At 40.1% G+C, this 21,965-nt stretch overlaps 1 protein-coding gene across 1 annotated transcript in view; it reads right to left on the bottom strand.

Moving 5' to 3' along the window:
- dner (delta/notch-like EGF repeat containing) overlaps window positions 1-21,965 on the bottom strand; it is a 188,440-nt gene that overhangs the window by 65,154 nt on the left and 101,321 nt on the right. Inside the window, exons 4-5 of the mRNA XM_052018121.1 lie at window positions 17,719-17,885; window positions 1,476-1,621 (exon numbers count right to left, since the gene is read on the bottom strand). Coding sequence (XP_051874081.1) covers window positions 1,476-1,621; window positions 17,719-17,885 — 313 coding nt within the window. The remainder of the gene's footprint in view (window positions 1-1,475; window positions 1,622-17,718; window positions 17,886-21,965) is intronic.

The following is a 21,965-nucleotide window of genomic DNA, read 5'->3' as shown; positions in this document are numbered from 1 at the left end:
GGAAGTGGGTGGAGTTAATATTGAGGACTTTATCTTGCCCTGAATGAGTGGAAAATCTTTTGTCTCTTTTTCTCTCTCTTCCATCGCTTTTTCTTCTTTTCCACTCTATAGATTGCTCACCCTTTTGATGAAATGTTGGGCTGTTTTTAATCTCCTTATAAATGTTGACTATCCCACTCTGCATGGATAGGATCTTGCATTTCATTTCTGATTTCCAAACATTTGTAGGTCTTTTTATTGGTTGTGTTTAATGCCAGAAGTATTTTTTAGTTTGTACTCTTTGGAGTGACATCAAGTGGGACAATAGTATGGTTATTCTTCTTTTATATCCAGCAGTATATGGAATGCATTTAATCACTTGCCTTGTGAATGTTCCCAGTTGAGTCTGGTGAGGAGATTATATGGTTCAGGTATGAACTGAATTTTATGAAGCAATTCTGCATGGGGATGATAAGTGTCACCTCATAAATCCAGGTGTGAAATATTGTTGAGAATGAAACTTAGCATTATATAAGTAACTGTTACAACTTTTAGTTTGCATTGCCCCTCTCACAGTGATCACATCAAGATGTAGTACCTTATAGGTTTCTGAATGAGACATCTAGATCCAATTGACCAGGCAAGAATTGGTGGGTAAACTGGATTATTTCAATGCTGGCATTTTTTAGTTAGCCATTTCTTTCATTTTTCAATGAGAGCAAAAGTAAACCACTAGGCTGCCACTTATTTTGCATTTACAATGCCTACAACTGGATTGAATAACACACAGTAAATCAGAGCTGGAATAAATATCCACTGTTAGTTTCAATGCTTTTCAAAATACTTCAAATAATCTTTCTAAAATTGTAACTTAACAGCACTCTGAACCAATCTCATAGTCAGAATAATTGAATTTATGTTAATACAATTTTGTTGGTTTGCTGCTATATCGAAACAGATACATTTACATTTGACATAAAAAGGTAAGTAAGTGTAATTCAAGTAATGTGTAGGGAAAGTTGAATGGAATGATGTCAAATGGAACATGAGAGAAAGAATAAGAGTATGAACTGGAGAAAAATTGGGAGGTTGTGATGGTGTGAGTGAATTAATGTGAGGGAGGAGTATGAATGGAGGACAGGGCATGTCGTAGCAAGGGTATGGCTCCCTCCAACCCACCTCTCAGTAATCTTAAGAAGAGTGATCAAATTTAAATTCCTGCATGTACTCATGAGATTGAAGAGGATGGTAAGTAAAGAGACAAATAAGGAATTGATAATAATTAATTGGCTATTGTAAGGAGAGAACATAGAATGCAAACCATGGAGAATGTAGGGTGGGGAGAGAAAAAGAGTGAGCCAAAATGAAGAATGTATGAATAGGACCAACACCAGGCTTTATTATGGTCTGGACATGATCCAGTCTGCCTTTGCACTCAGGGTACTGCAGCATTCTGATTGTAGAGATTTAACATTGCACAAAGAATTCCAGCTTACCTCAGAAGGTTTGGTGATACACTGTCCTCTTCCAGAGCACTGGAGGCCATCCTGGTTGCCCTTTTGTTCCATGCAGATACTGGCTTTAACTGTCACATTCAACTTCAGGGCTGTCATTGTTTTAGTGGCTGAATCATTCACAAGGACTTGAGGAAAAAAAGTAGGGCAAAAGAATCATAAGTGTTTTCCATAATGACAAAATCTGTTTTAATGAAATACATTTAAATGCTAATGAATTACAATTAACTTGACCACCTGTGACCTAAAGGACAGCATCTTATCCTAGATTTTAGACCAAAATTAATCAGTTGTGCAATAATACCATTCACTTTATATAATTTTGTCTTCAATTATATTTAATTGGAATTTCTGTAAAATTAAATTATTTTCTAATATCCAAGTCAACAATTCTGATATGATGGTCTCATGATCTGACGTATTTCCCATGGTAGTATTCTTTGCAACATGGCATATTCCTGCATTGGCATTTGTTCTTTTATGTTGCAGCTGCTGATACAGGGTTACTCTTGATATGCTTCTGATACAATGCAACTGCTGATATATTGGTCTATAACAGGATATAATGTTCCACACGAAACAACTCTCCCTCAACAATATTTTGAACAATGTGGAGCAAAATTGAGTGGCATCATGACACAGCAGATGGTGTTGCTGCCTTACAGGTCCAGCGACTCAGGTTTAATCCTGACCTCTGGTGTTATCTGTGTGGAGTTTGCATGATCTCTCCGTGACCACGTGGATTTCCCCCACATCCCATAGATGTGCCAGTTGGTAGGTTAAGTTGCTAGTGCAAATTACCCCTAATGTAGGTGGATGGCAACACATAGTCACTGCTCAACAAACATTAAACCAGCTCTTATGCTCTAATATTCCCTACTGCGATCTTGCTCAAAGAAGCTGGTTCTGACGTTGAGCAGTGCAAGACCTCATTCATAGTTAACTGCAACGAAAGGCTTCGATGGTTGGTTAAGCCATATCCCAAGCCGAACCAACTGTCAAAGCTGTTTGAGGGCTTAAATGTTTATGAATGCCTCTGAAAATTTATTTTAAAAACTTAACAATATTTTGGGCTAATATTTAGTATCATGAAGAACACAATTTCTATTTTATTGGTCAAACAAGAACACGCAAATGAATATAAGCAAGAAGCAGGTAATATGCCACATAAACTCTAATTAAATTCATGTCATGCCAAAGAAATAGTGCTAATTTTTTTGCCCATTAGAAAAAAATCACAATACTATCATCCCAGCAGTTGTCATTACTTTATAAAGCCAAATTTATATTTTTAAGTCATGTTAACTATGTTCTTCACTGGATATAAAATTCTTATGTCTGGCTCTGAGAAAACAGCTTTAGGAGAACCTTGCATTGCAATGTAGTCTTCTTTTTGGGATTTTTTATTATTGTTAGCTGTTAAGAGGAGTCTGGGCAGAGGCTGTAAGATAATTTAACCCCTCTTTGTCGCTGACATGCTTGTACACTTCACTCTGGTCTGATTCCTTAGCATTCATGAGAGGGATGGAAACAATAGGATGGCAAAAAGACCTAAAAGGCAGCAGAAATGACATAATGGACAAGGTCTCTGCTGACCCCCTCCATCCCCTCTGCATTTTCTGGTAGGTGGCAAATAGGAAGAGATATCTGTCATAACGTGAACAAAGATCACCACAATCTATGGGCTCTGCTTTCCTAACAGACAGCTGTACGCTGCAATATGAGGGAAAAACATTGTGAGCGCATAACATTTCTGCACATACAAACTATGGTGTACAGACGTTTTAAAGCTCAAGTAATACCAAATGTCAAGTGTTAATTTGCCCAGATGCTGAAAAAAACTGCTACACTGTATTTTATTAAATTAGTTATTTCCCTCTCGTGGTTAAAATGCATTTCATAACTTCCATTCATGTGGTTCTTTTTCACTTGTCTATAGACTGAAGGTCACCTCAGCTCACTGAATAAAATCACTTGTAACGTATGAACATGCAGCAAACAGCACATGACTTAATTTTTAGAATGCATTCATCCATTATCTGCTCAGTATCCATCTTGACCCAGAATATATAAATTGGAACCCCTGATATAAGCAAATTTATCTAGGCCAACTACATTTCCTCCACAACTTTTAAAGGACCATTTGATAAATGGGCTCCCTCGTGAGGTGGTGAAGCTTTGGACCAGGCTGGCTCAAGATTCCTCAGTGGCTACACCATGGCTGCCATCCAAAATGCTCTTGAATTAAGCAAAAAGCCTTCCCTATGGAACCAAGAGGAGCAAATGAATGAGGTCAATGGGAGTAGGAATTGAATGAGATATAAAATGGTCTGCCAGCTTTTTTGGACACAACTGCAGTCTCCTGCATAAGGAACAGTATTTCTCATTAAGCAAAAAATTTCTGCTGATATAATGGGTACAATGCATATTACTAGTTACAGCAATATAATGGTTAGGTTATTTGAATAAAGGCCTGGACCACCGATCCAGAGACATGAAGTTAAACCCCACCATGATTGTAAGTAAATCTGGAAAATAAAAATATCAGTTATGATGACCGTTCCATCACTAATTGTTGTGAAAACCCAACTGGTTCTTTACAGGAAGGAAATGTACCATCATTACAAGATCTGGCCTATAGGTGACTTCACACACATGGTGAAGTGGCTGGCTTTTAATTGTCATAGAGTTATAGTTATACAACATGGAAACAGACCCTTTGGCCCCACTTGTCTAAACCGACCAAGTTGCCTGACTGAGCTAGTCCAATCTGCCTTCATTTAACCCATATCCCTCTAAATCTTTCCTATCCATATACTTGTCCAAATGTCTTTTAAATGTCGTTATTATACCTGCCTCTATCACCTCCTCTGGCAGTTTGTTCCTCTGTTTGACAAAGTTGCCCCTCAGGTTCCTTTTAAATCTTTCCCCTCTCACTTTAAGCCTATGCCCTCTAGTTTTGGACTCCCTTACTCCGGGGAAGAGACTGTGGCTATTCAGCTTATCTATGCCCTCATGATTTTATAAACCTCTATAAGGTCACCCCTCAGTTTCAAATCTCCAGGGAAAAAAGTCTGAACCTATTCAGCCTCTCCTTATAACTCAAACCCTCCAGCCCTGGTAACATCCTCGTAATTCTGTTTTGCACCCTTTCCAGTTTAATGACATCCTTTCTGTAGCAGGGAGGCCAGGACTGTACACAATACTTGAAACGTAGACTTACCAATGTCTTGTACACCTGTAACATGAGGTCCCAACTCCTGTACTCAATATCTTGACCAATAAAGGCATCTGTGCCAAATGCCTTCTTCACCACCCTGTCTACCTGTGTCACCAGTTTCGAGGGACTAGGTACCTGCACCCCTTGGTCTCTCTGTTCTACAACATTCGCCAGGGCCTTGTCATTTACTGTGTTAGACCTGCCTTGGTTTGTCTTACCAAAATGCAACACCTCACATTTATCTGAATTAAACTCCACTTGCCTTTCCTCAGCCCACTGGCCCAGTTGATCAAGATCCCATTGTAATCTTAGACAACCTTCTTCACTGTCCACTAAACCACCAACTTTGGTGTCATCCACAAACTTACTAACCATGCCAGCTACATTCTCATCCAAATCATTAATATAAATAGCAAACAGTGGACCCAGCACCAATCCCTGTGGCACACTGCTGGACATGGGCCTTCAGTCTGAGTGACAACCCTCTACTACCACCCTCTGTCTCCTACTGTTGAACCGATTTTGTATCCAACTAGCTAGCTCGCACGGGCTCCCACGGGATCTAACCTTCTGGATCATCCTATCATGCGGTCTTCCAGAAAGGCTGAGAAAGCAATTCAGTCCAAGAGTGATTAGGGATGGGCAATAAATTGCCTTGCCAGTGGTACCCATATCTGCTAAATAAATAAACAAAATACCTTCTGGAGTACGTAATGGAAGTGAGGAAACCTGCCTATATCACGATATGTTAGCAAATCACAAGGTTGATGCCCTTCGTTATCCAATAAGCATCAGTAGCTGGCATGGATGCGAGAAGGTTAAGGAAATTCAGCATGTCCCCACTGACCTTCACCAATTTTTATAGATGCACCACAGAATACATCCTATCTGGATACATCATGGCTTGGTATGGCAACTGCTCTGCCCAAGACTGCAAGAAAGCAGAGAGTTGTGGACACAGCTCAACCTGTCACAAAAACCAGCCTCCCCTCCATGGAATCTGTCTACACTTCCCGCTGCCTTGGAAAAGCAGCCAGCATAATCAAAGATCCCTCCCGTTCCAGACATTCTCTCTTCTTCCCCCCTGCCCCTTCCATTGGGCAGAGGATACAAAAGCTTGAAAACATGCCACACCAGACTCAAAAAACAGCTTCTATCCTGTTGTCATAAGACTGCTGAACGGACCTCTTGAACACTAAAGACCTCACAATCTACCTTGTTGTGGCCCTTGCACCTTATTGTGTACCTGCACGGCACCTTCTCTGTAACTGTAACTCTGTAACACTATATTTTGCATTCTGTTAACGCTTTTCCCTTGTATTATCTCGATGTACTTATGTTTTGAAATGATCTGTATGGATGGCTTACAAAGCTGTTTTTCACTGTATCTCAGTACATGTGACAATAATAAACCATATCCAATTCTAATGCCAATGGCCCACCCTTAGAAAATGATGACCAAAACTGTACAGCATTACTGTTAAATAACATAATGTAAGTACTAGCACTTCTGCATATTGATCTGAGACTTGGGAGAACAACTCATTCAGACTTGTGTTCTGAAAGTGACAAATGCTTGGTTTCTTTTTTTTAGTGAGTCACTGACAAAATTACATTCTCAGATATCAAAGCTGCAACTTCCTGACAAGGTTATTAGCAAAGTACAGATTTTCTGCTGTTGTGAAGAACAAAATTCTGGGCCCAGGGTCTCAGTTTTGGCATAACCATCACTGAATGCTCTCCAATTATCTTCAAGTATAAGTGGCAGTTGAAGCAGACCCACCTAGCAACTTGAAATCTTCTCAACAAACATCAATCAATCTGAAAGGTATTAAGGAATTGGGATAAGACCAGGGGCTTGGAGTTATCTCAGGTATTAGAGTTGTACAGCATGGAAATGGACCCTTCAGTGCACCACGTACACGCTGATTGTTTGCTATCTATTTCCTTGCATTAGGTCCATAGCCTTCTGTGCCTTTGCTATTGTCATAAGCAGGAATGTTATAACAACTAGAAATTAATGATGTTAATTGAAGGATAAATGTTCGCCATAGCATCTGTAGATATCTTTACTGCTTGTAATGAGATATTTTATAACCAACTAAATGCTTCTAAATATTGTGACTGCATTTGTCTCCACCACCTCCTCTGGTAGCGCATTCCAGATATCAACAACTCTCTTTGTAAAATTCTTACCCTTCAGTTCCCTTTAAATCTTCACCCTCACCTTAAATGAATGTCCACTTGTTTTAGACATGCCCACCATGGAGAAAAAGATTCTTACTGTCTATGTCTCTCCAAATTTTGCAAACCTCCATTAGATCAGCCCACAGCCTACTTTGCTCCAGGGAAAACAAACCCAGCCTATCCAGGAATGGGAGGACCAAGCTGGACCCAGCTCAAGCCTCCTGTTCATCTCTGGCAGGATGACTGTGGTCGAAATTACCTTTTGTGGCTCCCAATGTCCTGTCAGCCTCACTGCTGCACAGCTCACTGATGGTCCATGAGTGGTGACCAAGGCTCAGGTAGCATGAACTAAAGCCTCACCCATGGACCACCCAGGTTGGCCAGCTGGTACTTGTGCTGTCGGGAGACCTTTGACATTATTTTCAAGTCTCTCTGAAGATCAGAGATATATTGAAACAGCTGAAAAACTTTTAATTCGTTTTTTAAAAATTGTTAATGAAAAATGTAAAAAAAACTAAATGGCATTCAACTTATGTAAGTTAATGAAAGCATTGACATTAACAAAAGCAATAAAACCCCACTTCACTAACTTTATCCTTGCAAGTTGATGAATCCATTCAAATGAATGGCTAGATGTGTCATATGCTGAGGGAGTAGCTACTAAGTGTATCTGAGCCCTCCATCTCAGCACATTAAGGAAATCCTTATGATTTCAGTGGGACTCTAAAAATGCCACTGAATGTTACAGCATGCAAATTAATATAGGAATTAGCAACACACCATACCAGTAGTCCATCTGGTGACATGCACCATGAATCTCACGTATGCTAGTGTGTCTTCATAATATCACAAAGTAGTTTTTAAAGCTGTATTTATTAATTGCAAAATTGCATAGGTACATGTGGTATTTTCAGTGTAATTGGAATTGTATAGGAATGACAAGAGATGATGAATGAGTGCCAGTCATGGCTTAGTTGATAGCACACATGCTTTTGAGTTGAAGTCCTACTCCAGGGACTTAGGTACAAAATTCCAGACTGATGCATCAGTGCACTACTGAGGGAGGGTTGCACCTTCAGAAGAGCCACCTTTCAAATCACATATTAAATGAAGGCCCTGTCTATTCTTAAATTGGCTGTAAAAAATTCTCATGATAAGCAGTAAAGTTATCTACAGATGCTATGGCCAACATTTATCCTTAAATCGAAGATCTATCTAACCCTTCCCTCCCAGATAGTCCTCCATTTTTCTATCATTCATGTGCCTATCTGAGTCTCTTAAATGTCCCTAATGTATCTGCCTCCACCACCTCTGCCGGCAGTGTGTTCCACACATCCACCACTCTCTGTGTAAAAAACTTACCCCTGACATCCCCCTTATACCTTCCTCCAATCACCTTAAAATTATGCCCCCTTGTGTTAGCCATTTTCGTCCTGGGAAATCTCCTCTGCACCCTCTCTAAACCTTCCACATCCTTCCTATAATGAGGTGACCAGAACTGAACACAATACTCCAAGTGTGGTCTAACCAGAGTTTTATACAGCTGTGACATTATCTCACGGCTCTTGAACTCAACACCCCGACTAATGGAGGCCAACACACCATACACCTTCTTAACAACCCTATCAACCTGTGCAGCAACCTTGAGGGATCTTAAGATCTCTCTGTTCCTCCACACTGCTAAGAGTCCTGCCATTAACCTTGTATTCTGCCTTCAAGTTCAATCTTCCAAAGTGTATCACTTCACACTTTTCTGGGTTGAACTCCACCTGCCACTTCTCAGCCCAGTTCTGCATCCTATCAATGTCCTGTTGTAATCTACAGCAACCTTCTACACTATCCACAACACCACCAACCTTTGTGTCATCTGCAAGCTTACTAACCCACCCTTCCACATCCTCATCCAAGTCATTTATAAAAGTCACAAAGAGCAGGGGTTCCAGAACAGATCCCTGCAGAACACCACTGGTCACTGACCTCCAGTCCGAATACACTCCATCTACAACTACCCTCTGTCTACAATGGGAGAGCTAATTCTGAATCCACACAGCCAAGTTTCCCTAGATCCCATGCCTCCTGACTTTCTGAATGTATGTCTTTGCGATGTGGGAGAAACCAGAAGAAATCCACATAGCCAAAGGAAGAACGTGCGAACTGTACACTGATAGCTGGCGATCAGGACTGAACCCAGTCATTGGAGTTATGAGGTAACAACTCTACTGCTGCACCTCTGAGCTAACACTGGGTAACTGCAAGTCTTTCCTGTTTCTCAGCCAAGACATGCACCCATGTGTGCATTGGGACCTGAGCAAAATGGCTTATTTTCTGTTAGTACAGGGACCTGTCCCACAATTTTTAATTTATCTTATTGTGCTGAAAATTTAAATAGCATTGTGGTTGTTGATTAATACAATGGAATTATAAACAGATCTATCACTCTTTGCCAGCTGTTGCATTAGCTCTCTGCGCTGCTTTGTATTACAGCTGAGTTTATCACATAAATTTAAGGCTTTATTGACAGTAATGAAACTACGGTTCCAGCAGTGACTATTGACTTAAATCATTGGAAGAGCTTTGGATAATTGAGAACAAATCAAAAGTGAAATGGGCAGATGGGCCCTTTGCCCAGTACTTGCAAGTAAGAATTTTCAAACCGCATGGAAGGACTTCATCCACATAAACTCCAGGACATGTTCAAGCAAAAAATGAGGGCTATCTTCTTTCAGGCAGCTCCCTGCGATAGTCTTCATTTACGCTAATGGAATGTGCCAAGTTGGCATTTGAACTGGTCTTAACATTATCATCAGATTCCCATTTTGCGCAGAGCTGGAGACAGTCACATTTGTACCAGGACTTGTCTGCATTTCCCAGCTGGCTTTACGCTGGTGATAGTGGCGGCCTCTTATGGCCTATCAGCTGGATACTGTCCAAAGAACAGTGGAAACTTCTGTAGATGCCAGCTCTCAGGCTGGGGAATCCACCTGCTGAACTTGCACCAGGTTTAAATGATGCATGTACCATTATCCCATTGACATGAAAGGCAGAATTTGACTGCTAATTTAAATGCCTTTTAACTGTATGTATGTATGAGCTTTAGTCTTTTAACTTTTTACTTTCAAGGCATGTTTTTAATCACATAAATTTTTAATACTTTATTTTTGGCTGGACCCCAAGTGATTTTGAGCATTTGTGAATGAAAGGGCAGGAGGCATGTTAGAGTAGCCTTAGACCTGACCCTATATGTTTGACAGTAATATTATGGGATCAGTGGGTTAATATGCACATTTTTTTTTATCCTTACGAACATTGCTTTAATCTGAGGCTTATCCTATCTGCAGCAGTGAAACTCCCCCCTGCTCCGACTCTTCGTCAATGCTTCTGGAGTGTCTGCACTGACTCTTTAATGAGCATCTTTGATGCAGTTTATCTGAAAAGAGTAGCATTAAGCCATTTGTTGTTAACTCTAAGGATTCTGTTTGGTTGGCAATGCCGTGTTTAATATGACAGGTTTACAATAACACTGCCTTTAAATAATAGTACCCCCCCCCGTAAAAGCATTCAGGCATTTCAGATATTTGATGAGGGGAAACTCAGCACTTGGAGAATGGAAACCCCAAGGAGAAGAAGCACTCATCAGGTCAGGCAACATCTGTAGAAACAGAAATATTAATATTTTAGGAGCAACACACAAAGCACTGGAGGAAAAACACAATGATGCTGGAAGACCTCAGCACGCCAGGCAGCATCTGTGGAGAAAAGCAGGCAGTCAACATTTCGGGTCAGGACCCTTCTTCAGGACTTCTTCAGATTCTCCACATTCTCCACAGATTCTGCCTGGCCTGCTAAGTTCCTCCAGCATCATCGTGTTTTTCATCTAGATTCCAGCATCTACAGTCCTTTGTTTCTCAAGCACTGGAGGAACTCAGCAGCACCTATGAAGGGAAATGGACAGTTGACATTTCAGGTCAAGCCCCTTAATGTTTCAGGTCTGAGACCCTTTGTCAGTTCTGACAAAGGATCTTTGACCTGAACTGTTAACTTTTCTTCTCTTTCTACAGATGCTACGTGACCTGCTGAGTGTTTCCAGCATTTTCTGTTTTCATTCCATATTTCCAGCATTTGCCATTAAAAAAAAAATATTCACTCTTTGGGGCCTGATAGAAGTGTTTAATCAAGGCAGACACTGGCTTTGTTTAGAAGGGAGCGTTTGCACCCAAGTGCATATACCATGCCAGATGTGAACAATCCTTTGCATAAGCCAGAGAAGCTTTGCATGTGAGAGAGAATGAAAAAGGGAGAAAGTGTGGTGTCCATTTATGTATGAGTGGAAAATTATGTTAGGTTTTGATAGAATGTCTTTTCTTGAGGGGTGGAAATTCTTTTAGGTCAGGCCTGTAAATAATTTAAAGTGTATTTTATTTATCTTTTTTCTAGGCAGTCCATTGGGATGGAGGATTGCTTGCTTCCACTTATTCATCACATATTCTAGGAAGGCCAGCATTTTCAAATATTAGAGGACATGTATTTAAGATGAGAGGGGGAAAGTTTAAAGGATATGTGTGGGGTGAGTTTTTTTTCCACAGAGTGGTAGGTGCCTGGAATGGACTGCCACAGGCAGTGGTGAAAGCAGATATGATAATGGTGTTTGAGGCTTTTAGGTAGACACATGAATATGTAGGGAAAGGAGGGATTTGGGTCATCTGCAGGCAGAAGAGATTTGGTTTAATTTGGCATCGTGTTCGGCGCAGACATTGTGGGCAGAAGGGCCTGTTCCTTTGTTGTATTGTTCTATGTTCTATGTACAGCACACTCCTAATTGCCATTAAAGTGAATAGCCACTTCAGAGGGCAATAGGCGTTATCTACATTACTTGAGTCCGGACTCAGATACTGGATGGATCAGACAAGGACAGAATGTTTCCCTCCTGAAAGAATGTTAGTGAATCAGGTGGGCTTTGACGATGACTCCTTCATTTCACAATCAGATTATTGATACTAGATTTTCATTCCAGATTTGCTTAACTGCTCAACTTTTAATTCCATCGCTGTGATGGGATTTGAATTCACACCCCTCGATTACTACTCTGGTAAAATAGCTGTTTTTTTTTAACCATAATGTATATACCACCCACCTGATTTATTTTTGATACATTATTGGATCTATTTTGTGGAAATCAATTTTCCATAATGACAATGGAGAGTGTTGCCTGCTCTGGGTTTGTGATAAAGGTACTTTCAGTCCGGCTGCCAGAAACTGGATTGGAAATATATCGTGCTGATTTGCCTTTTGACATTCCCTCCTTCTGGGTATAACTCAGTTGACTGTAATGTTCACTTTTAACATCAAAGGTATCTCACTGTTGTTATAGACCTGGGGTCACTTCATTGGTCACAGGGAACCAGACAGTATTTCATCCGTGACAGGAATGTGTAGAATATTGCTGAGAAAGTTGTAACCTAGCAAATGTCACCAGGAGACAGATCTGAGGGATAGGCCATGGGCTAAATGTTTTTTTTCTATTTTTCTTATAAGAGATCTTACGGACATTTTTTTCAATAACATGGATCCTGGTGATGGTGATCGCAGGAACGCAGGAACATAAGGAGCTTCAGAGAATAGTGGACTCAGCCCAAAACATCACTGGCACGTTCCCTCCTCACCATCAGAAGTACCTACATGAGGTGCTGCCTCAAGAAGGCAACATTTCTCATCAAAGATTCCCACCATCTGGTTTATGCCATCTTCTTGCAGCTACCATCGGGCAGGAGGTACACAAGCCTGAAGTCCCACACCACCATGTTCAACAACAGCTACTTCCCTTCAACCACTTGGCTCTTGAACCAACCTTCACCACCTGCGCAAGACCAAGTAAACAAGGAACAACACCTCATATTCCACCTTGGGAATCTCCAATCTGATGGCCTCAACATCAATTTCTCCAACTTCTGGTAACCCCACTCCTTTTTCTTTCCCCCCCCCCCCACCACTCCTTTGTATTCCCATTCCTGTGGCTCCCTTCCCCCACCTTAATGACCGGCCCATCTCCTCTCCTCCCCTCCCCCATCCTTTATTCCATGGTCCACTGCACTCTCCTACCAGATTCCTTCTTCTTCAGCCCTTTGCCTCTTCTACCTATCACCTCTCAGCTTATTACATCACCACCCCCCCCCACCTACCTACCTTCCCCCTCTCACCTGGAATTGCCTATCACCTGAGCTCACCTATCACCTGCCTGCGTGTGCTCCTCCTCCCCCACCCCCTACCTTTTTATTCTGGCTTCTGCCCTCTTCCATTCCAGTCCTGATGAAGGGTCTCAGCCAGAAACATCAACTGGTTATTTCCCTCCATAGATATTGCCTGACCTGCTGAGTTCCTCCAGCACTTTTTGTGCATTGCCCCAGATTCCAGCAACTGCAGAATTTCTTGTGTCACTGAACAATTTTTTTAGATGTATTTATATATTTATCTATTACAAATTTTGAATCTTTCAGAAACAGTTACTAAATCCAATTATCCCTTAGCCTCGTAGTGTTCTTAATAGGATGGGAGTAATACCTGAACTCTCTATATTCATTGGCTTAATATTCTGTCTATTCCTGTGGCACTCTTATTCCTATCTTACAGTGTTTATTTAATAACCTCTTGGAGTTGTGCAAATTTTTTTACATGTAATTCCCTTAATTGATGCAGGATTGCTTTGTTATTAAGAACATTTTACACAAGATAGCAGATATGAGCTTTCTCTGTACTCGTTAAAAGCTTTGATATTGTTCAAAGTCTGCATCACTGGCTGCTGCATTGGACTCTCACACAACTCAGAAAAATCCCCAAGTACACATCAGATTTACTAGCATTGGCTGATGAGAAGGTTTTTTTTAAAATCACCATTTATTGCCTCAGTGTCTCCATTTCTCCGTGCAATTTGACTAAGCTTTATACTTTCCCTATTAACACATTCCTTCAAAGGAATATAAAAAGTAGGTGCAGAAGTAGACCACAAACCCCTGGAAACCTGCTGCACAACTCAGAAAGACCATGGATGATCCCATCTGGGCCTCAACTCCACCCTCGTGCCTGTTCCCCCTAAACCCTGATTTTCCCTTAGCCAAACATTGATCTATGTCTGATGTGGAGCATTCTTAGTCACAGAGAGAAAAATCTTGCTTTTTTTTTTCCATCTTAAACGGATGATTCCCCTAGGATAAGGCAAAAAACATAGTAAAGCTAGTAACTGAAAGCCAACGACAGCAGAAAATCTGTAAGACTTTATAAAGTGTAGAGTGGAAATTAAAAGGGAGATTAGGAAAGCAAAGAGAGTGTATGAAAAAATATTGGCAAGTAAAATCAAAGATAATCCAAAGGTGTTTTATAAGTACTGCCTTTGGAAATGAGGAGGATGATGCCGAAGTTTCAGTAAAGGTGAAAGAATGTGAAATATTAGATGGGATAAAGATAGCATTGAGGGGGTTATCATCTTTAAAAACTGATAAAATGCCAGGCCTGGATGAAATATATCCAAACTTGTTAAAAAAAGCAAAGGAGTAAATTGCAGAGGCACTGACTACAGTTTCGCAATGCTCTCAGGAACAGGAGTGCCGCCAGAGGTTTGAAGCACAGTTATGCAACGATCTGACAAGGTCCCACATGGAAAGCTGGTCCACAAAGAAAAAGCCCATGGAATTCAAGAGAGTGTGGCAAATTGGATGCAAAGTTGGTTCAGTGACAGAATGCAAAGCATAATTGATGCCTTTGTGACTGGAAGGCCGTTGTCAATGAAGTTCCACTGGGTTCTCTACTTGTTCCCTTGGTTTTGGTAATATATTATATAGACAGATGCAGGAGGCAGGATAAAAGTTTGCAGAGGATACAAACATTCCTTGTGAGAAAGAAAACTTGAATTGAGGAAGATATAGATGGCCTGTTGATTGGGCAGAAAAAGGCAAATGGAATTTAGTCCAGAGAAGTGTGAGGTAATGCATCTTTAGAGGTGCAACAAGGCAAGAAAATACACACTAAATATGAGGGTATTCAGCCAGGTGGAGAAATGGTGGGACCTTGGACTGCATGTTCACAGCCTTAAAGGTAACAGAACAGGTCAAAAAGGATTCTCTGGGCCTTTACATTTTGGACCAGTCTGCCATACGGGATCTTGTCAAAAGCTTTGCTAAAATCTGCATGGACAAAAGCAAATGTAGTGTCTTCATCAGTACTAAGTGTTTTCTCCTTATATGATTTCAATTAAGATAGGCAGATGCTATCTTAACAAATCCATGCTTTCTGTTCCCGATTAAGCTGTCCCTTTTTAAATGAGGTTTATATTATCACTTAGAATGGATCCCAATAATTTTCCCACTCCAAAATTAAACTAATTAGCTTGTATGTTTTCTTTTATTAGTTGAGATGTAGAATATAAGACCAGAAGGTTATGTTAGAACTGTATAGAATGCTACTTATGCTGTAGCTGGTGCATATCATACTATTCTGGGTAAGACAAACTCCTCAAACAGAAACTATTCCAAGCTCTGTCATCCTGGAAAATAATGCAACATTCCTACTGACTCCTGGGAATCCCTGGCTCAGGACCACTCAAGGGGGAGAAGGGCCAATTGGAATGCCATTGGGAACCTTGTCCATGCATTGGGGCACACAGAAGCCCAACATAAACAGCAGAAAGAGTGCCCCGGCTCACAAACTATGTGTCTTGCCCCATCCGTGAAAGAGTCTGCAGTAACCATGTTAGCTTCATCAGTCTCCTCAGAAAATGAATGAAAGCAAGTCATCCTTAATCCCAAGAGACTAAGAAGAACAAGACAGGAAAGATGTGGTTGTACTCAAAGGGATGCAGAGGAGATTTACAAAGATGTTGCCAAGATTGGAAAAATGTTGAGTAATGTTGAGCATGGAAATAGGCCCCTCGGCCCAACTCGTCCATGCTGACCAAGGTGCCCAACTAAGCTGGTCCCATTTGCTCGCATTTGACTCAAACGCCTCTGAACCATTTTATCTATGTACTTTTTCAAATGTCTTTTAAATGTTGTTATTGTACCTGCCTCAACTACTTTCTCCAGTAGCACATTGACATCTCTGGCTAGCTGTGGCGAAAGATCGGATAAGCCAGGGGTATGTTCTTTGGAAAAGAGGAGGAGAGGGGCTGAGATATAACTGAGTTGTATAAAGTTATGAGGGTCCTAGATAGAGTAAAAAGACAGACCTGTTTTCATAAGTAGATGATTAAAACGAAAATTAGTGACAACAGTTTTAAGGTAATTGGTACAGTGAGGGAATGTGCAAAAGCTTTTTCTCCTGGTGGTGTGGAACACACTGCCTGAAAGATAGAAGCAGGAATCCTCATCACATTTAAACAATGCTTGGTTGTACACTTAAGTGTGGTGACCTGCAGGACTATGGATCTAGTGCTGGAATATGGGATTAGATTGGGTAGTTTACTTTCAATCAGCACAAAAACAACAGACTGAATGACCTCTATTCTGCATTGTAAATTGTCCATGATTCTATTATTACGGAACTATGCCCCCTAGTCCTAGATTCCCCCATGAAGGAAAACACCCTCTTAGCACCTACCCTGTCAAGCCCTCTCCAAATCTCATCTCCTTTACTATGACTGACTCTCATTTATCTAAACTCCAATGAGATTTGGGTTAAACTGCTCAGAAAATTCTTTTTCACATCCCAGATCTAAGCTCTGAATTTAACACAGTATTCTCACTGGGTGAACAAAATGTTCATTGCATTCTTATTTATAGACTATATGGGCTACTACTTTCAAAATTTACAATATCTTTAAGAAGAACACTTTGAAGATTATCTTGGACCAATTATCTTTCACAAGATGATGACAGTTTGCTAATACAGAACCTTTGGCACAGGATTCTCTATGGGAATTAATTATCTTGACGCAGTAACACAGTGTGTGCATGTTTTCTAGTTAAAGCCATTAATATGCATCAAATTTCATTTCTTTGGAACAGAATTATTAACTTTTCTGCAAGCAATTACATTTATAAAACCAACAATATTAAAATGAATGCCACAGTTCAGAATAATCCACAGATCAAGCTATCTTTTTTAAAGATAAAAAGTTGAAGGTATTAGCTCCTCTCCTAGTAAAGCTTCTGCAGCAATTTATTGGGAGCAAAAATAGCTGTTCCTTTTTAAATGCCAATCAGAGACCAGGAAAGATAATCCCTGGGCAATGGCCTAATTATAAAATTGAGCTGGGGATGGGAAAATGACATTACTAAAACTAATTAATCTGGTTATTTTAAAAAAAATATTTAAAGTATGACCTTGCAGCAGATTGCAATTATTCCACACTCTGTGCAAATTGGCAAAGATTATATCTGGATATAGCCCACACCTCTAAGTTGATACTGCTTACTTGCATCTCTGAGTTGAAAGACTGAGTATCACTCTGAAGATCTGAGCACAATATCTAGACTGACATTTCAATGACATACAGGGGGATTGCTACCTTGTCAGATATGCCATGTGTCAGATGATAGAAACATAAAATTGTTATGGCATAGATAAGATAATACTATTTGATCTGTTGAGTCTGCACTTGGTCCTGGTAAAGCAATCCCTCTCCTCCCTTCCCACAACACAGCAAATCATTCCCTCTCAGGTGCCAATTCCCCATTGAAAGCACTGATTGGTACCATTTCCACCATCCCTATATGCAGTGACTACCAAATCCTAACAAGTCCTTGCATAAAAAAAGTTTTTTTCTCACACCTTAAGCACTTTCATTTAACACAGGAAAGAGACAGAAAGCAGACCAGTATCAAAACACCTTACCAATAAAGTAGTTGTTGCCCATAAACACCATCTCCTCTGAAAGAACATATCCATCCACGGTGTGCAACGGCAAGATATTTTTTCCATTTGAAACAGAGCATTGTTGGAATTCAGCTTCTGTGACTTCCCAAAATCCAACAGATGCATCAATCCCATTCAGTTTAATTCTGGAAGATAACATTGGATTGTAAAATGAATTTAGATATTGACAAATGGTTGATTGAAGAATTTATTTAAATGGCTGTTACTTTGAAGAAAAGTAGCTTCCATTTCACAGAGCATTCTGCTTCACCTTAAAACTTAAGCCACTTGAATGCTGGCTTGAGGAAACTACACACTCGAACCCTCTGCCAGTCTTAATAGGAATCTATGCTATTGAAAGAATCATAATAAATTTGATCTTCCAGTTGAATTAAAACGACATACCATACTCTCTGTACGAGAAAGACAGCACTGAGTCTCAGGCACAATGCAGTGCCGTCTTTGGTCTAATACCTGTCTACTCCTTGTGAGGTCATTACTATGATCAATTAAGAAAAGTTTGTGCTGCTTAAAAACAATAAAAATGGCAGAAGGATTCAGCATATCATCCAAGGAGAGAGAAACATTTAATGGTACTGTTATTTAATCCATCCTGCCTTTTACCCTATTGTTTTGTTTTGTTGATTACCTGTTACATCTTGTTTTACCCTTTTGTTTTGTTGATTACCTGTTACATCTCCAATTTTTTTCAAGGGTGATCATTAATGCTTTCAAGGTTGTCAAGGGTGAGGGCACTCATGCCCCTGAATCCCACCCCCCGCCCCTCCCCTTTGTCCCTGCCTTTAATTGTACAGCAGTTTGTGCCTACAAAGTTGCTTAAGTGTGATTCATTGTTCTGAGTAATAGCTTTGGTGAAAGGTCATTGACCTGAAATATTAACAGAGAATCTTTCTTTACAGGTGTTGCCTGACCTAGCATTTGCAGCATTTTTGGATTATATTTCAGGTTTACAGTATCCAGGGTATTTTTGTGTTATACAATAGTTAATAGAGTTTGTCAGTCACAAGGCTACAGCATTCCCATCATGGTGACTCACAACACAGAAGATTACCCGAGAGGCTTCAGGGAAATCTGGACAGATTAAATGAATGGACCAGGTCATGGCAGATGGAATATAATGTGAAAAAATGTGAGGTAATCCAATTTGGTGGAAAAGAACAGTAAGTGTGAGAGATTGAAAGGTGTTGGTGCTCAGAGGGACCTGGATATCTTCATACCTGAATCAATGAAAAGTAGTGTGCAGGTACAGTAAGCAAGTAGGAAAGCAAATGGCATTCTGACTAGTTGCCTGGTATGGAAACTCCAATGCACAGGAATGCAAGAGGCTACAGAGCCTGGTGGATTCAGCCAGTTCCATCATGGGTACAGTTCTCCCCACCATCGAGGCCATCTACAAGAGGTGACATTCATCATTAAGTACCCCTCACCATCTGGGACATGCCTTCTTCTCGTTGCTGCCATCAAGCAGGAGGTACAGAAGCCTGAAGACCCACAACTTATTGTTCAACAACAGCTTCTTTCCCACTGCCATCAGGTTCTTGAACCAACCTAAAAAACCCTAATTCTACCTTGGACTATTTTTCCCTCAACTTGCACTAATGTCATTATGTTTAGTTTTGTTTATTTCATCATGTAAGTTATGTATAATTTATGCTAATTCAAGTTTAGGTAGTTTATGTTTGTCATGGTTGTAATATATTGTGCTGCTGCTGCAAAAAGCTCATTTTCATGGCATTTATACCCTGGGTATTTATGCCCATGACAATAAAGTAAACTTGAACTTGGCATACTGGCCTTTATTGTAAGAGAACTTGGGTCCAAAAAGGAATGATGTACTGGTTTAATTATACAGTACTCTGATGAGACAGCATCTGGAATATTATCTACAGGTTTGCTTTTCCTCCTACCAAGATACTTGTGGTAGAGAGACTTCAATAAAGGTTCACCAGATTGATTCTGGGATGCAGGTTTGTCAAGAGAATTAAGCACCAGGCGAAAATTAGGCTTTAATTTCGAGGTTAGAAGAATGAGAGGTGATCACATTAAAACATTTAACATTCTTCGAGGAATTGATGATAGAGGTGTGATTGTTGTTTCCCCTGGCTGTTATGTCTACCACTAGGGGTCAGTGACTCAAAATATGGATTTGGCCATTTGGGACAGAGATGAGCAGAAATTTCTTCATCCAAAGGGCAGTGAACCTTTGGAGGCACGGTAGTGTAGCGGTTAGCGTAACGCTATTACAGCGCCAGCGACCCGAGTTCAATTCCACCGCTGTCTGTAAGAAGTTTGTACGTCCTCCCTGTGTCTGCGTGGGTTTCCTCCGGGTGCTCCGGTTTCCTCCCACATGTCAAAGACATACGGGTCAGGGAGCTGTGGGCATGCTATGTTGGCGGCGGAAGTGTGGCGACACTTGCAGGCTGCCCCCAGAACACTCTACGCAAACGATGCATTTCACTGTGTGTTTTGATGTACATGTGACTAATAAAGATATCATCTTATGGAGATAGTGCTGCCAAGTATATTCAAGACATTGATCAATATATCATTATATACTAAGGGAATCAAGAGATATGGTGTTAAAGGTGAAGGATCAGCTATAACCTTGTCGACTGATGGTGCAGGCAGAAGGATCCGAATGGCCTTCTCTTCTTCTACTTCACATTTTCTTATTGGGCCATATTGACAAATTCTTAGCTTCCAACATGGCTCGTTGACCACTCTGGTCCTGAATAGTATGGTCCACATTAGAAATTCCCCCATTCATCTGCCTCCTACTGGGCAGTTGCATAACTGCAGTAAGAGACAGAGCTTGGGACCAGAGCTGTTCAAATTAGAATTTAGTGCGAGTTAAGAGATAAATTAATATATACGTAAAATCATACAAAATGGCAAAAGCAGTTCCTGACAACTAGGAAAGATATAAAGTACCAAAAAAAGACAAAACAGAAAATAGTAGCCACAAAAGTAACCTGAAATGAAACTTGTAATATATAATTTTTACAATTATAATAAGAAAAAGAGTTAGACTAATGTGTGGCTCTTAGATACGGATAACAGTGAAGGTATAAATGGAAATTAAGCAATGGCAGAAATATATTTACGTTAAAGGAAGAGAAGAGAATCATTGACATAAGAAAGACATCCGAGAGAACTAGTATTGAACCAGAGGCAAGGCTTGCCAGAATCAAAATAAATTAAATGAAAGTAATGAAGAAAATATTGGCACTGAAGACTGACAAATCCCCAAGACCAAATGATTTGTATACAAGCTACTTAAAGATAGTCGATGAGAATATTGCAGACACCTTAACTATTATCACCTTCTATAGATTAAGAGAATTGTTCCTTTAGATTGGAAAACTGTTTATGTCACTTTGCATATTAAGGAAGGAGAAGAGGGAAACCAAAGAATTAGAGACTATTTAGCTTATATTTGTTGGCAGGAAATTATTGGGATCCATATGTGAGACTGAAAGCAGACTTTGAAAATTTTCAGTGGATCAGAGTTTGTGAACATGGATTTGTGAAAGGAAGATCTAGTCTGATTGTATTGAAATACTTATAATTTGAAATAAGTGCATTAGCTATTGGATCATGGCCTATTTACATATGTTACTTATACAGATTTCTGGAAGACATTTAATTAACCCCATAATAAGGGTAAAATTAATGCTTATAAAATTGAAGGCAAATTATTGACCTAGTAAAGAACCTCATTGAACAGCATGGGATAGAATATAGGGATAATGTATTGGCAGGACGTGACTATTGGTGTCTTGGTATTGGCATTGGTTTACTATTGTTACATGAACTGAGATACAGCAAAAAGCTTTTGTTTGCATGCCACCCAGGCAGATCATGCCGTACATAAGTACATCGAGAAAGTAAAAAGAAAGAAGAGTGAAGTGCTACAGAGGTAAACAAATAAAGTGCTAGGGCTACGATGAGGTAGATTGGGAGATCTCGAGTTCACCTTTAGTGGATAAGAGAACTGTTCAAGAATCTGAAAACAGCAAGGATCCACTTTGGGGCATAACTATTCACAATATTTATAAGCAACTTAAATAATGGGATAAAATAGCCATGTTTGCTGATGCTACAAAGATAAACTGTATAGTGGACAGGGTAGAAGGAAGCATTACATTACAAAGTAATACCAATAGATTAAGCAAATGGACAGAACTGCATCAATTGGAGACACA

This window comes from Pristis pectinata, chromosome 6 (assembly GCF_009764475.1).
Source record: "Pristis pectinata isolate sPriPec2 chromosome 6, sPriPec2.1.pri, whole genome shotgun sequence".
NCBI lineage: Eukaryota > Metazoa > Chordata > Chondrichthyes > Rhinopristiformes > Pristidae > Pristis > Pristis pectinata.
Note: the sequence above shows the minus strand (reverse complement) of the source record. Positions and strands in the feature narration are given on the sequence as shown.